This window comes from Pipistrellus hanaki, assembly GCF_964339955.1.
Source record: "Pipistrellus hanaki genome assembly, chromosome: 5".
Classification (NCBI taxonomy): domain Eukaryota; kingdom Metazoa; phylum Chordata; class Mammalia; order Chiroptera; family Vespertilionidae; genus Pipistrellus; species Pipistrellus hanaki.
In genome coordinates, this window is record NC_140507.1 from 91125433 (window position 1) to 91141395 (window position 15963).

A 15963-nucleotide genomic window follows, 5' to 3' on the forward strand; every position below is an offset into this window, starting at 1 on the left:
TTCGGTCTTCTTCACCGACCGGAAGTAGAGAGTGAGAGCCGGAGATGACGTCATTAAACGCGACAGCTCCTCGGCCAATCACCTTCTTCGGTCGAGCCCGTGCGTTCTAATACGCTGCTGCCTGGAGGCTTGGCTTTGGACCGGACCGACTTTGTTGCCTCAGGGAAGCGAAATGGGAGTGAAGTTGGAGGTGTTTCGGGTCAGTGGGCCCCGGAGCGGGTGGGCGGGGCTGGGTGTCTCTCTGGATCTGCGGAGGGAGCTCTGAGAAGGAGGGCGCTCTGGGGAGAAAGATCCTGAGATTTGAGAAGGTCCTTGAGGGTTGGAAACCCAGAGAAGGGGGCTTCTGATTAGGGCGGCTCTAGTAGGGCCCGGGTGAGGAAGGGCCTCCTGAGAGGGGTGACCAGAGGAGGGGGCTCTAGAAGGAAGAAGGCTCAAGACTCGGGGAGCTCTGGGGCTCAGGATGGGGTAGGGGAACTCCTACACTAGGGGGTAGACGCTGAAGAATGAGGGGTTCGGCGTGCTCCCGGGACCCGCCTTTGGGGGCGGGGGCATTGAGGAAGGAGCTCTTGTGCGCCTGGGGCCAGGTCGTGTGTGGCCTCTGAGATAGAGTCTCCCAGATTCCCATAATCCTGGGGCTCTTGGGGGCCCCTGAGGAGGCGCTGCTGGGCTGTGCTAGCGGATGGTCTGCAGGCTCTGAGCAGCCTCTGCTCATCGCCTTCCCCCTTCCAGATGACACTGTACCTCACCTTCCCTGTGGCTATGTTCTGGATTGCCAACCAGGCCGAGTGGTTTGAGGACAACGTCATTCAGCGAAAGGTGGGCGCTGGGAGTGTTCATGGGCTTATGGGAGTGGGGGAGGGTAGGGGGCACCAAGTTGTGCCTTCCGTGGGCTGACCTGTCATGGGTGTGGGGCTCTGGAGGCTCCTGGTTCATCTGTGACTTTATTCCCCCAGAGGGAGCTGTGGCCACCTGAGAAGGAGGACCAGGTAAGTGACATACTCTTCCTCCCACCCGAGGGACAGAGGGGCCTGGCTCCCTGTGACCAGGGTGGGTTGGAATGAAAATGTTGCCTGGTCCTGAGCAGGGAACTGAGAGCAGAGGACCACGAGGTTTCCTTACTGCCCTCTCCCCAAATGATGAAGCTGATCCCACTTGGACCCTGCTTATAAATGCACAGGGCTTCCAGTGTAGACACTGAAGGCTAAAGCCGTGGCGGGGGGAGTGGGAGGCAGGGTGGTGGGAGGGGGTCCAGGCTCTGAAGTGTGTCCCACCTCTTCCTCACCATTAGCGCCAAGAACTGGAAGAATTCAAAGCGAGGATACGGAAGCAGCGGGAGGAGAAGCTCCTTCGCGCTGCCCAGCAGAGCTTCGGAAACCCCCAAGGACCCGTGTCCCACCCGTGAAACACACACACTCAGTTCTTTCTCCTGGAAGCGTTTTATTGTCTGATTTTGGGGGGCATGGGGTGGGGTGCAAGATGGCTCAGGCCCTCACGGGGCTTGTGTCTGGGGCTGGGGGCTGCTGTTCCGACGGAAGCTGAGAGCAGAGGGGTCCGGAGGGGTGAGGAGGGGCTGGGGGCTGTGGGTCCCAGCTCGTTTCTGCACTCCGTCCTGTGGATGAAGAGGGGTCAACCAGAGAAGAGGCCAAGGGCAGCGCTGGCCCGACGAGACAAGCATAGGAAGGAGGGTGCAGGTGGGAACTGTTGTTGCACTTCCCACCATCTGCCCCCACCATCTGGAGCTCCTACATACCTTAGTTACTCAACACTTAGGGTGCTATTTGGGTGTGATGTAGGGGATCTTGGGGGTCCCACTGGAGTCTTGATCAGAACCCAAGCTGTGCATGGTTACCATGACGTAGACACACGTGAGTACATGAGCTCACGTGCCCTCCTCCCCGAGGATGTCTTCCCAGGAGGGGTTTATTCTGTCAACCCTCCCTGACACCCTCAGTTACGGCAATAGGAGCCATGAGCTCCAGCCATGGCTCTGACTTAATGTGTCCTCTGCATGACCTTGTGGCCCTCTTGACCTTGTCTGGGCCTTGGTTCTCTTGTCTAAAGTCAGATATTGGATTGGCCAGGGCCTTGGGACTGGGAGCTGCTGTTCCAACGGAAGCTGAGAGCAGAGGGGTCCGGAGGGGTGAGGAGGGACTGGGGGGTCCAGCACATGATAGACTGGTAGGGGTGGGGGGTGGGGAGGGCCCCATTCCCTCCGGACTGGGGGTGAGAGGCAGGATTGGGGTCTCAGCATGGCTGCGCTCCCTCAGCCCCAGCAGAACATCACCTACCTTGGGGCCCACAGGCTGGAAACCAGGCAGGGTGCTGACGGTCACACGCTGGTCATCCATGCGGCGGCCCTGGGTGCTGGCCACCATGTCTATGAGACTGTCCACCTCCGGCATGGGGCTGCTCTCTGCAGGGAGCACCGGCAGGTGAAGAGGAACACACACACACAGAAGCCAGGGAGCACAGCCCAGCTGGAGCCCTCGGCCCACCCTCCCCTTGCTCTCCGGGACGCACGCTCGCTCTCCCCTGCCAAGCCTTGCCCCTGGACCCACAAGCATCTGTGTCCCCAGGCGCCCGCTCACTCAGACAGACTTGCCGAGATGGTAACTTGTCCTCCGCTACGCCCTACCCCATTTACTCCCCCGGGCAGCACCCTCCCTCCACCCCACCCCACTCACGGCTCTTGGAGATGGTGCCTGGCTCTGCCTGCAGCGAGCAGCGCTGCTCCTCCATCCGGTCGCCCTGCACGTGGCTCAGCAGGTTGAAGAAGCCTTCTTGGTCTGGGGAGCCCGCCTGGGAGACAGACACATCTGGTCAGCTGGGCCTTCCGCCGTGGGCCCCTCACTGGCTCCCACCTGGCCCCCGGCACTGCCCGCCTCTCCGGAGCTCTCACCATGCGCCCCGCTGGTGCGCTGTCTGCAGAGCTGCTGTGAACAAGACAAGAGTCTCCTTCACAGTCCCAGCCCCCTCGGTCCGGCCATCAGCGCCATGGCACGTGGTGCTGCCTCAAGGGAGAAGCTTCTGTCATCCCAGATTGGGGCCTGGCTGTAGCACACCAGCCAGGAAAACGTCCCAGGGGCCGCCCGGAAACCCCAGCATCCCCCCGGCTCACCGACCATCGCTGAGCGCACTGACCTCTGCCCTGGCGCTGTGTGAGGCACTTGGACCCTCATGCCCACCAGTACGTCCTTGGGCAGCAAACTGGGTCAGCGGTCCCAAGAGACTCAATCGCTAATTAGATGCCCTACAAACTAGTTATTGTCATTCACTGCTCTTGAGGAGTTGAGAGGGTGGGGGAGGGGGACCTGCTTACCTTGACACAGGGAGCTGAACCCCCATCCACCTCTTCCCCGTTTGTCTTTGCTCCTGCTTCCAGGACCCCGTCCATTCCCTGCTGGCCTCTGGCCCAGCCCGGTGCCAGAAAAGGCTTTTTAAAAGACAGACGTGGGGGCAGTGGGTACCCAGCCCCAGATCACACCCCATCTGCTCGCACCCAAGCTTAAGCCCCATAAAGATGATCCAGATGATTGCTTTTGCTGGGCTGCTGTGGGGGCAGGAAGCCAGCCGGGGGCCTGGGTTGGGACTTGCTGACCTGGCAGGACCCCCTGTGCCTCAAGAACTCAGGTGGGTTATGGCAGGCCAGAGGGTCGTAGGGGCCGGCTGGGCCCCATTGGGAAGAACAGGCCAACAGGGCCGCTCAGGTGGGGTCCGCAGCCCAGTCTCACCGGCAGGAAGACAGTTGCCCTCTGCAGGCGGCAGGTAAAGTCGGACCTAAAGACCCCTCAGGCACTACCTGCCTCCTTGCTCTCTCCCTGTCTCCTGGCAACCTCTGCCGCTACTCACGCCCTGGGTCTGGTTGCCTCCCCTAGGCCCCCAAGCCAAGGTTTGGGATGTCCCGTCTCCCCAGGTGAGCTGTCTCTGATCTGTACGCTCAGCCCTGCTGGGGAGGGGGAGGAGTAGGGAAGCCCTGCCCTGCTCCCCACCTCCTCCCACCCCCACAGCTATGGCTTCCTCTCCCTCAGTGGCTGGGGGGAGGGGGGATGCCCTGGGAGGCTCCCATCCACACCCCGCCCCCCCTCAAGATGCCTTCCTAGAAACCAGTGAAAGTCTCTTCCGGGAGTAAATGGCCACATTGTCACCACCCCTCCTGAGTGCAGAGCTTGGTCCCTTCTGCAGGCAGCCCTTCCCTTCAGGGTCACACCCTCTCCATGGCCTCAATCCTCTATGCCAACGTGATGTCCTGCTCCACCACCGGCGTGTTACTCTCCCGGGGCCGCCCTGTCACAACCCGGTAGCTTAGAACAACAGACACTTATTGTCACAGTTCTGGAGCCAGGGTTCAAATCCTGAAGCTTGTGGGGGAGGGTCCTTCCTCGCCTCTCCCTGCTTCTGGTGGCTGCTGGCAGACCTTGGTGTTCCTTGGATTGTACACACTCTCAGCTTCTGTCATCACATGATGTTCCCATGTGTCCTTGTCTTCACATGGCTGTCCTAAGACATGGAGCCCAGTCATTGCATATTTCCAAATAGGGTCATATTCTGAGGTCCTGGGGGTCAGGATTTCTTTTTTCTTTTTTCTTTTTATTGATTTCAGAAAGGAAGAGATAAAAACATCAGTGATGAGAGAGAACCATTGACTGGCTGCCTCCTGCAAGTCCCACACAAGGGATTGAGCTGCAACCTGGGTATGTGCCTGACCAGGAATTGAACTGCGACTCTTGGTTCATAGGTCGATGCTCAACCTCTGAGCCATGTCGACTGGCCGGGTCAACATACTTTTATTTTAGGGATGAAGGGGACAGGAGCCACTCAGCCTATAACAGCCAAAAAGCCCGGTCACCCTCACAGAGGACAGGGTGGGTGGCAGGCCCTTTAGGCTCTCACCCCAGGGGACCAGTTATGTAGCTGGCGTTGATCCCAGCTGCCTCATGCTATCCCAGTGCCCCCCCCCCTTGCAGTTTGTCCTCCCCACCTAGCAGCTGCAGGGGTCCCTCCTTCCCCTGCTCAGAACTCTCCCTGGGCCCTCACTGTCCTCAGGAGAAAACCCAAACGCCCTGGGTAATGGACATGTTGGACTGATGGTGGCTGAGCAACTCAGAATATGCTAAAGCTGTTTAACAGTAGTACTAATATGTGATATCATAACTCAATAGAACTGTTAAAGAAAAGGAAAGGAGAGAGAGGGAGGGAAGGAGGGAGGGTGGAAAAACAAGGAAGGGAAGAAAGAGAAGAATGAAGAAAGGAAGAAAAAGAAAGAAGGAAAGGTGGAAAAAGAACCAAATCTTTGTCTGGAGTGGCAGCCCTGGTTTGCCTGGAACTATCCCAGTTTATCGGGATCCTGCACCCCAGCACCCTCTATCCCAGGCAGATCGGGCTGGCTCAGTCCTACAGAAAGCTGGCCTCCGCACTCCTCCAGCTCACCTCCTGCCCAGCCCCGTGCCCCACCACCACCTGCTCTTCTCTGCCTGGACCACTGCATGGCTGCTGCCTGATGCCATTCAGGTTAACTCTAAAGGCCACCCCCTCAGAGGGTTCCTCTGGATGCGACTCCGTGGAAGACCTCGTTTCCACGCAACAGTACCACCGCCAGTAAAGAACCCGCTCGCCAACGTGGCATTGCTACTACTACACATCTCCGTTCGTTTCCGTTAGGGCAGGATTGGTTATCTCCTATCCCCTCCCTCCTGAACTCAAGGGGAAGCCCCTCACGGCAGACCTTTTGTTGCCTGTCCACGCCTGTCCCAGTAGCAAAGGGCGGGGTACCTGGTCCACTGAAGAAACACTGAGTGGAGGGAAGGTTCAGGGCTCTGCCTTCACACACGTGCATCACCCTTTAAAGCCGAGACCCCACCCTCCTGGGGGCGGCTGGACTGTGCCTGGGACAGGTCAGCCTTTCCCACCGCAGAAACCTGTCCCAGGTGTGAACTGAGGTGTGTGCGCGTGTGCCATGCAGCCCACGTGCCTATCAGCCACGAATGTGACTGTCACCCTGGGGGTGCAACCAGGGCGCACCGGCGGTGAGGAGCCTCCCGGACCCTCTCCCCTCTGTTTACAATCCTCACCTGAGGATGCTTGTGCTGGCGGCGCGGGGCGGGCCAGGCGGGAGGGGCGGGGCCAGGCGGGGCGGGGCCCACGTGAGTGGCGCGCGGCCACGCCCCCACCTTTGGCAGACCCGGAAGCGGCGGTGCCCCTTGGGGAAGATGGCGCCCTCGGGGCTGAAGGCGGTGGTGGGGGAAAGTGAGTGTCGCCCCGGCCGGGCTCCGGCGTCCCCGGGGGGCGGGGGCCGGGGGCGCACGGGCTCTGGGACCCCGGGGCGGCCAGGTGGGGCGGGGCCGGCGGCGCACCTGATCCTCGACGGGGCGGGCGGGACTGGGTTGCAGCTGGACAGCCCGGCTCGGAGAGCCGGAGCCGAGCGAACCTGGGACTGCGCTCCGGGAGCCCGAGGGGCGGCGCCGGGCTCAGCTGGGCGGCCGCGCTCCCGCGGCTCCGCGCGGGCAGCGTCCTGGGGGCTGGGTTCTGGGCCCGGTGCTGCGGATTGGGGCCGGGCTGGGTGCTCTGACAGCGACCCCAGCTGGTGGGAGTGCCCAGGGGGCGTGTCCAGGCCCCGTTCAGGCCCGGGGGTGGGGGTGCGACGTGCGGACCCGGGGTCCAGGCCGGGCGGGTCCGGACTTGGGGGAGGGGTGAAGATCGCCAGTCCGGAGCCTCGGGTAGTTCCGGCCTCGGCTGCGCCTTCCGCCTCGGGACACCCGGCTGTCCCGATAACAGTGGTGACACTCGGAGGGCGGGGCCATTTCTTCTCTGTCCCCCTTCCGCTGGGCAGGCAGAGTGTGGTTCAAACCCCCAGCGCCCCAACGGAAAAAGGAACCTCTAACTGCGTGGTTAAAGGGAGCCCGGAAAGCCACTGACTCCATTTTACAGATGAGGAAACTGAGGCTGGAGGTTGGGTGATGGAATGACCATAGCCAGGCATATTTCAAAGCGGGATGGGTTGGGGGAGGGCGGGGGGGAGACAGGGGCTCCTGCGGAAACTGGTGGAGGTGGAGTGGGGACTCTAGTCAAAACCCCCGCACCAGGAGACGTTGAGGCAGCCCACGGTGAAGCCAAGTCCGTTTCTGGAGGCAGAAAGACCTGTATTGAGCCCTGACTTTGCAGTTATGGTTCATCTTCTCACCTGTGGTCTCTACTCATAGGTTGAGAACCGCTGCTGTAGAGCCTAAGACCATCAGAAAACACAGATGTTTACATTATGATTCATTAACAGTAGCAAAATTATAGTTATGAAGTAGCAACGAAAATAATTTTATGGTTGGGGGTCACCACAACATGAGCAGCTGTATTAAAGGGCCGTGGCATTAGAAAGGTTGAGAACCACTGCTCTAAAGTATAGTTTCTGGCTACTTATATAGCAGGCTCTGGGCCACTCAGCCATTCGGGTGCTTAGTCTAGTCCTTGCCCTCTGTGAACCTCAGTTTCCCTGTTTATAAGTTGGGGGTGACGGCAGGAGCTGCGTCACAGGATGGGGGAGGGGTAAACGGGAGTTAGGATGGTTTGGTGTGTGTCGGGCAGAGGACCCGGCAGCCTAACCCACCCTCCCCTACAGAGATTCTGAGTGGAGTCATTCGGAGCGTCAAAAAGGATGGCGAATGGAAGGTAGGAGTGAGCAGAATGGTTTGTGCAAACGAATGTGGGGTGCCTTGAATGTGAGGCACCCCAAACTCCCTGAGGGGCCTGGTCGGGTCTGGTGCGAGGGAGAGGGGTCCTGGGTCCTCCCATCCAGCCCCTGCGGCTGTCAGTCCTGCACCGCCCCAGCCCCCCCTCTGGGGCAGCTTCAGCCTCTCTTGCCCACTTGTCTGCCCACCGCCCATCTCTCTGTCTGTCCGTCCATCTGTCCGGACAGGTGCTCATCATGGACCACCCGAGCATGCGCATCTTGTCATCCTGTTGCAAGATGTCAGACATCCTGGCTGAGGGCATCACCAGTGAGTGACACCCACCCATGCTCTCCAGATGGGACCTGAGTGTGGGAGCCGAGGAGGGACTGACCCCCCCCCCGGACTCCCCACTGTGCCACCCCTGTGTGTGTGCTTGTGGAGACCCTCAGGGTGAATCAGGGAGGGCCCCCAGAATGCACAGCCCCTGGGGTGGGGCTGTGGGACCCCGGGGTGCAGAGCTCTGCCAGTGTCTGACGCTTGCTATGCCCGCAGTCCCCACGCTGCCTCATGCGTCCCTTCCTCTCCTTCCAGTTGTGGAGGACATCAACAAGCGGCGAGAGCCCATCCCCAGCCTGGAGGCCATTTACCTGCTGAGCCCCACGGAGAAGGTGCCTATGCGAGCGAGTGTGTGAGTGCCTGGGTGCATGCCTCTGCACGTCTGCATGTGTGTGGGAGCGCAGGCCGGGCTGGGGGGCTGGGGAGAGGAGGGGGGCCCGGGCGCGCAGGCCAGGCTGGAGATTACCTGCATCCCCCAGTCGGTGCAGGCCCTCATCGCAGACTTCCGGGGGACCCCGACCTTCAGCTACAAAGCGGCACACATCTTCTTCACGGACAGTGAGTGAGGGTCCTGAGGAGGGCGCAGGGGGAGGGGCTGAGGCTGGGGACGGGCGGCTCTGGTCTAACCCCCTCCTGCCCACCCTAGCCTGCCCTGAGCCTCTGTTCAGTGAGCTGGGCCGCTCCCGCCTGGCCAAGGTAGTGAAGACGCTGAAGGAGATCCACCTCGCCTTCCTCCCCTACGAGGCCCAGGTACAGCCCAGCTCGTCCCGGCAGCCCAGCACCCAGCTCCCTCAGAAACAGCCAGAGACACGCCAGGGGGACAGCGCGTCAGAGAGGAGCCAGCGTGGAGGGCTGGGCTGGGCTGCGTCCACGGGCGGGAGGCGCAGCCTGAGTCGTCCTGCGGGGGCGGGGCGGGGGGCGCAGGGGCGGGGGTTCCCCTCCTCCAGGCTGGCGGGTGCCCCCTCCGGCAGCGCGGGCATGTGTCCTTGCAGGTGTTCTCCCTGGACGCCCCCCACAGCACCTACAACCTCTACTGCCCCTTCCGGGCCGGGGAGCGGGCGCGGCAGCTGGAGGCGCTGGCCCAGCAGATCGCCACACTGTGCGCCACGCTGCAGGAGTACCCCGCCATCCGCTACCACAAGTGGGGACCCCACCCCGATGCTGCCCCTGCCCCTGCCCCCATCCTGCACCCCCTCTCACCTCTTTTTGGGCCCTAGCCCCAGTCCTCACCCGTTACCTGACTCCCAGCCCCATCCTTGACCCCAGGCTGTGCTTGGCCCTCCCCACACCACTCCCTCTGGCCCCACCTCTGCCATCCCGCCCCCAGGGGACCCGAGGACACGGCCCAGCTGGCCCACGCTGTCCTGGCCAAGCTGAATGCCTTCAAGGCGGACACTCCCAGTCTGGGCGAGGTAAGGGGTGTGCTGGGGGCTGGGGGGGGGGCGCCCAGCCAGGGTCAGGGTTAATGTCCTCATCCCGCCCACCCAGGGCCCTGAGAAAACCCGCTCGCAGCTGCTGATCATGGACCGGGCGGCCGACCCCGTGTCCCCGCTGCTGCACGAGCTCACGTTCCAGGCCATGGCCTATGACTTGCTGGACATTGAGCAGGACACGTACAGGTGGGCGGTTCCCGGAAACCCTTTCCCCGTCACCGCTGCCTGGGGAAACAGTCTCTGTCACCCCTGTTCCCCCACGGTCCTCGGCCGTGCCCTGACCTCTGTCTCCCTCCTGCAGGTACGAGACCACGGGGCTGAGCGAGGCCTGCGAGAAGGCTGTGCTGCTGGACGAGGACGACGAGCTGTGGGTGGAGCTGCGGCACATGCACATCGCCGACGTGTCCAAGTGCGTGTGCGTGTGCGTGTGCGTGTGTGTGTGCGCGTGTGTGCGCGCGCGTGCGCGCCGTGGGGTGGGCCCTTCTGCACGTGGTCCCGCCTGTATCCCTCCCGCCCGCATCACCCCCCCCCCCCCCCCCCGGGCCTGTACAGGGCCCTCCACCTTTGGTGAGTGCCCCCCTCAACAAGCCACGCCCCTCAGCCAACTCTCCAGGTCCCCGTGTGGGCTTGCACACAGCCTGGTGCAGGGACATGTGTGGGGGCTCCCAGCGCCCCTCCCAGCTGTGTGACCCCCACGCTGCCCTCAAGCTACATTCTCCAGCCCCACACCTCACCCCTACCCCCTCACTGCCAGGAAGGTCACGGAGCTCCTGAAGACCTTCTGTGAGAGCAAGAGGCTGACCACCGACAAGGTACACGGCCTGCCTGGGGAGGGGTCGCCGGGGGCCTCAGCCTGGATCCCAACCCCCACTCCGTCCCTAGGCCAACATCAAAGACCTGTCCCACATCCTGAAAAAGATGCCACAGTACCAGAAAGAGCTGAACAAGGTGAGCCCAGGCCAGACCTGCCCCCCGCTCCTGCCCTGTCTCCCCTTGGCTCAGTCTGTCACCCCTGTTCCCCCACACCTGCCCCCCATCTCCCCTCAGACTCTCTCACCCCTGTTCCCCCACACCTGCCCCTCATCTCCCCTCAGTCTCCATCACCCCTCACTCCCCTACACCTGCCCATCTCCCCTCAGTCTCCATCACCCCTGATCCCCCCACACCAGCCCATCTCCCCTCAGTCTCCATCACCCCTGATCCCCCCACACCAGCCCATCTCCCCTCAGTCTCCATCACCCCTGATCCCCCCACACCAGCCCATCTCCCCTCAGTCTCCATCACCCCTGATCCCCCCACACCAGCCCATCTCCCCTCAGTCTCCATCACCCCTGATTCCCCCACACCTGCCCATCTCTCCTCAGTCTCTGTCACCCCTAATCCCCCACACCTGCCCATCTCCCCTCAGTCTCCATCACCCCTGATCCCCCCACACCAGCCCATCTCCCCTCAGTCTCCATCACCCCTGATCCCCCCACACCAGCCCATCTCCCCTCAGTCTCCATCACCCCTGATTCCCCCACACCTGCCCATCTCCCCTCAGTCTCCATCACCCCTGATCCCCCCACACCAGCCCATCTCCCCTCAGTCTCCATCACCCCTGATTCCCCCACACCTGCCCATCTCTCCTCAGTCTCTGTCACCCCTAATCCCCCACACCTGCCCATCTCCCCTCAGTCTGTCACCCCTGATCCCCCACACCTGCCCATCTCTCCTCAGTCTCTGTCACCCCTGATCCCCCACACCAGCCCGTCTCCCCTCAGTCTCCATCACCCCTGATCCCCCACACCTGCCCCCGTCTCCCCTCAGTCTGTCACCCCTGATCCCCCACACCTGCCCGTCTCGCTGACTCAGTCGCTGGGCCCCCCTCCCCCGCAGTACTCCACGCACCTGCACCTTGCTGACGACTGCATGAAGCGCTTCAAGGGCACCGTGGAGAAGCTGTGCAGCGTGGAGCAGGTGGCCCGCGGGGGGAGGGCGGCCGGCCGGGGGAGGGCAGCCGGCCTGGGAGAGCCGCAGAGGCCGGGCCCTGGAAGGAAGCAGCCCCACGGGCTCAGGAGGCCCTGGGAGTCCTGTCCCCGCCCCCCCCCCCCCCCCCCCGGCGGCTGACAGGACCCTGCCTCCATGCCCAGGACTTGGCCCTCGGCTCCGACCCCGAGGGCGAGAAGATAAAGGACGCCATGAAGCTGATCGTGCCCGTGCTGCTGGACGCCGCGGTGCCCGCCTACGACAAGATCCGGGTCTTGTTGCTCTACATTCTCCTCCGGAACGGTGGGTGGGGATGGTCTCGGGGTCTGTGCTTCAGCGGGGTCTCCGGGGTTCTGGGCGTCTCTCGGCCCCGCAGCTCCCTGTCCTGGCGTGTCCCCACCTGCCAGGGTGACCAGCCCTCACAGGCGCCCCTCCGGGTCCCGGGACCTCCCCTCCATTGACCGGGAACCCTCATTGACATGGAGCTCCATTAACATGGAGGACGGACACTAAAAATCCATGACTCCTTTGAACTTGGCCCCTCAACTAATTCCAGGGGACCCCCGTCTACCCTGGAGGCTCCATCCCCACCCAGATTCAATGTCAGGCCCCCGCTGGCACTCCTGGCCCTGGCACCTCACACACCCTGACCCAGGTCGCATGGCCACCTTCTGCCCCCGCCTTCTGCCCCCCGCCTTCTGCCCCCCCCCAGAGCCACCCCCATGAGAAGCCCACCGTGAAAGCCCCCCCCCCCCCCACCAGGTGTCAGTGAGGAGAACCTGGCCAAGCTGATCCAGCACGCCAACGTGCAGGCCCACAGCAGCCTCATCCGGAACCTGGAGCAGCTGGGGGCCAATGTCACCAACCCCGGGGTATGCAGGGGGGGAGGGGGGGTATGCAGGGGGGGAGGGGGGGTATGCAGGGGGGGAGGGGGGGTATGCAGGGGGGGAGGGGGGGTATGCAGGGGGGGAGGGGGGGTATGCAGGGCGGGAGGGGGGAGGCGGAGTGGGGGCCGTGCCTGTGGAGAGGGCAGGAGCCAGCTGAGCCCTGGGGGGTGGAGGGCACCTCCAGGGTTGGGGTCACAGGGTATGGTGTGGTTGGGGGAGGGGCAGAGGCTGCTGTGCAGTGGCTGGTCCGTCCCCAGCGCGGTCCCCGTTAAGCAGGGTGGTGAGGCGCGGTCAGAGCCTGTCCTGGGGGCGGAGCGTGGGAGTGTGGTGCGGGCCCCAGCGCGTGGCTCGTTGCTGCCCTGGGGCGAGAACCCACAGTGGGCCTGGGCTCCTGGGCGTCTCCGAGGACGCCTGTGCACACGGCAGCTTTCTCCGCTCAGCCTGCTGCTCAGCCCCCATCTCTCTCTGGCCTGTGCAGCCTCCACACCCAGTGCGCCTCCCATTCCCCATCTCCCCTGGTCCCCTGGCTCCACCTCCCACCCCCGGTTTCTCTCCGTCCTCCCGTCTCTGTCCTCATTTCTTTGTCCTCTTTCTCTTTGCTCCTCTTCGTCTCACTGCCTCTGTTTCTTCCTCTCTCTCTCTCTCTCTCTCTCTCTCTCTCTCTCTCTCTCTCTCTCTCTCTAGTTCTGTCCATAGCCCCATCTTTCTGCAAATGCCCAAGCAGTAGGAGCCCCCACCGCCTCCTCAGTTGCCCCACCGCCTGCCCCCTCCCGCCTGCAGGGCCCTGGGGCCTCCAGCCGGCTGGAGCGGAGGGAGCGCTTGGAGCCCACCTACCAGCTGTCCCGCTGGACTCCGGTCGTCAAGGACGTGATGGAGGTACGGGGGAGGGCCTGGGGGGAGGGGGCTGCGGCCTCACCTCTCCGGCCCTCACCAAGTCCCGCATTGACCCAGGCATCAGCTCATAGCCTTGGGGCATAATGAAATATCCCTGTTACAGGATCCCCAGCATCCAGTCTGCCCTGCCAGGGGGTACCCCAAACCCAGACCCAAGGAATTGGGGGAGCAGAAGGGCCCTGTGGGAAGGCTCACTTCCTCTCCACCCACTGGTGCCACCTGAGACCCTCCCCACCCCCAGTCTCTTCCCCTGTCTCTGGGAAACCCCCTCCCCCTGCCCATCCTGGGCGCCAAAGCAGCGAAAAGGAAAGGGCCAGGCCCCAGCCGCTGTCCCTGCGGAGTCCGGGCCCTTCCACCCGCCCAGTGACCTTGGCTCCTCCACCGACCGTGATCGCCTGGGCGCCTGGTCTCAGGGCACTGGAGCCCAGCGGAGACGGAGGTCCAGGCTCCTAGGCCCCGCGGGGATGGAGATGCAGATGGTGGCTCCCGTCCATCCGCCAGGATCCTGGCTCCTGAGGGATCCTGAGCCGGGGCCCATCGCCGGGAGCTTCTCTCCTAAGCTCCCTCTCTGGCCCCAGGATGCCGTGGAGGACCGGCTGGACCGCAAGCTGTGGCCCTTTGTGTCCGACCCCGCCCCCATCCCGAGCTCTCAGGCTGCAGTCAGGTGAAGTCCTGGGGACGCCCCTACTGGTGCCAGGCCCGTTAGTTGAGGGGCAAGGGGGGCTGACCTCTGCCCTCCCCCGTTCCACCCACACAGCGCCCGCTTCGGCCACTGGCACAAGAACAAGGCTGGTGTGGAGGCGCGGGCGGGGCCCCGGCTCATCATCTACATCCTGGGCGGCGTGGCCATGTCAGAAATGAGGGCCGCCTACGAAGTGACCAGGGCCACGGATGGCAAGTGGGAGGTGCTGATTGGTGAGTACCAGCTGGGGACCCTGGGCTGGGCTGGGCCGGAGCCTGCCTCCCCCATGCCTGGGTCCCTTGGGCTGGGGCTGGACCCCCAGGTCCCCTAGGAGGGTGGGCCTGATGCTGGGTTCCGGGTGCAGAGCTGGCACCTGGGAGGCCTGGGGGAGGGGAGGGGGCTGGATCTGGGTCTCAGGGGGCTGGAGCCTGGTTCCCCGGGAGGGGACAGCTGGGGCTGGGTCCCTGTGTGTACCCAAGGCCTGGTCTCCCAGGGACCCTGGCTGGGAGGTGGCAGGGACTCAGGCATCGACCCCAACCCTCCCCTCCTGCCCAGGCTCCTCACACATCCTCACTCCGACCCGCTTCCTGGACGACCTCAAGATGCTGGACCAGAAGTTGGAGGACATTGCCTTGCCTTGACCCTTCCACGCCCCCCTGACCTGACCCTCCCTTTCCAGAAAAATAAAGTCCTCTCTTCCGTCCGGGGCCAGCACCCAGCTGCTTTCCTTCCGGGAGCGGTGCCGGCCGGCCTGTGGCTGTGCCTCCAGCCCCGTCACACCTGCTGTCCTGCGAGGACACCGAAGCCACGTGGGGTGCGGACCTGGGCTGTGGTTTGAATATCCCCTCCCAGACGGACCAGTTAGGGCCGGCCAACGCGCTGGGCTCTGCTTCCCAGAAACGGGCGGGTAACGCCGGCTCTGCAGAGGAGGCAGGAGATGGCGGCAGAAAGCGGACGGTGGGTCGCTGTTCCTCCGTTGTCACTGGAGTTCCCTTGACTGCCCCATGGGAGCAAACAGGGCTCCCTCCCCAGCCCGGGGCCAGTCCTGAGAGGCTGGGCCTTCTCCAGCTCCCGGGATCAGGCTGCAGCAAATCCTGCCTGTTCCACCCCAGCAAGCCCGACCTCTCTGCTCCTCCTCCTCCTCACCCCAGGGTTCCCAGCGCTTCTCCACGCCCTCTCAGCTCCGCACAGAACTTAGGGGAGCCTGTCCTGGGGACTCTCCTTTCCTAGGACATAACAAGTACTTAAACCACAAAGTTGTTTTCTCCCGGTGAGGAGGCTGGAAGTACAAATGAAGGTGTTGGCAGGGTTGGCTTCTCCTGAGGCCTCTCTCCTTGACTCGTAGACAGCTGTCTTCTCCCTGTGTCCTCCCGGGTCCCCCTCTATGTGTGCTCTCATCTCAAAGGACACCAGCCATATTGGATTAGGTCCCACCCTAATGACTTCATTTTAAAATATATATTTTTTTTATTGATTTCTTACAGAGAGGGATTAGAGTTAGAAACATTGATCAGCTGCCTCTTGCACACCCCCTAACTAGGGATGTGCCTGCAACCAAAGTCCGTGCCCTTGACCAGAATTGAACCTGGGACCTTTCAGTCTTCAGGCCAGTGCTCTATCCACTGAGCCAAACTGGTCTCGGCCTAATGACTTCATTTTAACATCTCTGTAAAGGCCCTTTGATACACTCACATTCCGAAGTGCTGAAGGGGACCATGTGGGTTGTAGGGGGACACAGTTCAGCCCAGAACACTCAGCTGAAGTGAGATGGGAACCCAGTCGCACTAGTAGGACAGTGAAGACTCTTGTCTCGGCTACAAATGCACAGCCAGGCAGGGGGTCTGTGGGAAGGCTTCCTGGAGGAGGTCAGTTTGAGCTGAGAATGAAGAGGACATTTCACCCTTCCTCCTCCTCCTCCTCCCCCTCTCCCCTCCCCCCCCTCCTCCTCCTCCTCCTCCCTCTCCCCTCCTCCTCCTCCTCCGGGAAGGGAGGAGAGGACACGGTGGAAGCAAGCGCAGGAGTGTGGAATGAAGCCAGAGTGACGGCATTAAAGAGCCCAGGGCCTGGCGGGGAGGTGAGGACCGGTGCTGGGGGAGGGGGGAGGG

At 62.9% G+C, this 15963-nt stretch overlaps 3 protein-coding genes across 4 annotated transcripts; 2 read left to right on the forward strand and 1 right to left on the reverse strand.

Annotated features, from left to right (window-relative positions):
* The first annotated feature begins 40 nt into the window (after nucleotides 1-40).
* Nucleotides 41-1432, forward strand: PET100 (PET100 cytochrome c oxidase chaperone). Its single transcript, XM_084885297.1, has 4 exons — nucleotides 41-199; nucleotides 730-816; nucleotides 954-986; nucleotides 1289-1432. The coding sequence occupies exons 1-4, from the start codon at nucleotides 173-175 to the stop codon at nucleotides 1400-1402; spliced, it is 261 nt and encodes an 86-aa protein (XP_084741423.1). The 5' UTR covers nucleotides 41-172; the 3' UTR covers nucleotides 1403-1432.
* Nucleotides 1418-6979, reverse strand: PCP2 (Purkinje cell protein 2). 2 transcript variants are annotated; one of them, XM_084885295.1, is made up of 4 exons: nucleotides 6351-6979; nucleotides 2685-2799; nucleotides 2289-2413; nucleotides 1418-1609 (listed from the first exon to the last, which is right to left on the reverse strand). In XM_084885295.1, exons 2-4 carry the CDS (start codon nucleotides 2737-2739, stop codon nucleotides 1490-1492), a joined length of 300 nt encoding a protein of 99 aa, XP_084741421.1. In that variant the 5' UTR covers nucleotides 2740-2799; nucleotides 6351-6979; the 3' UTR covers nucleotides 1418-1489. The 2 variants fall into 2 exon arrangements, with proteins under 2 accessions (XP_084741421.1, XP_084741420.1); XM_084885294.1 differs by lacking the exon at nucleotides 6351-6979 and adding an exon at nucleotides 2900-4583.
* STXBP2 (syntaxin binding protein 2) lies at nucleotides 6112-14572 on the forward strand. The gene is made up of 19 exons (XM_084885229.1): nucleotides 6112-6243; nucleotides 7607-7656; nucleotides 7904-7985; nucleotides 8250-8326; nucleotides 8474-8552; nucleotides 8641-8744; nucleotides 8987-9135; nucleotides 9322-9406; nucleotides 9483-9613; nucleotides 9729-9836; nucleotides 10182-10239; nucleotides 10310-10375; nucleotides 11306-11386; nucleotides 11560-11698; nucleotides 12158-12267; nucleotides 13063-13158; nucleotides 13755-13840; nucleotides 13934-14091; nucleotides 14414-14572. Exons 1-19 carry the CDS (start codon nucleotides 6207-6209, stop codon nucleotides 14497-14499), a joined length of 1782 nt encoding a protein of 593 aa, XP_084741355.1. The 5' UTR covers nucleotides 6112-6206; the 3' UTR covers nucleotides 14500-14572.
* Nucleotides 14573-15963: the final 1391 nt, after the last annotated feature.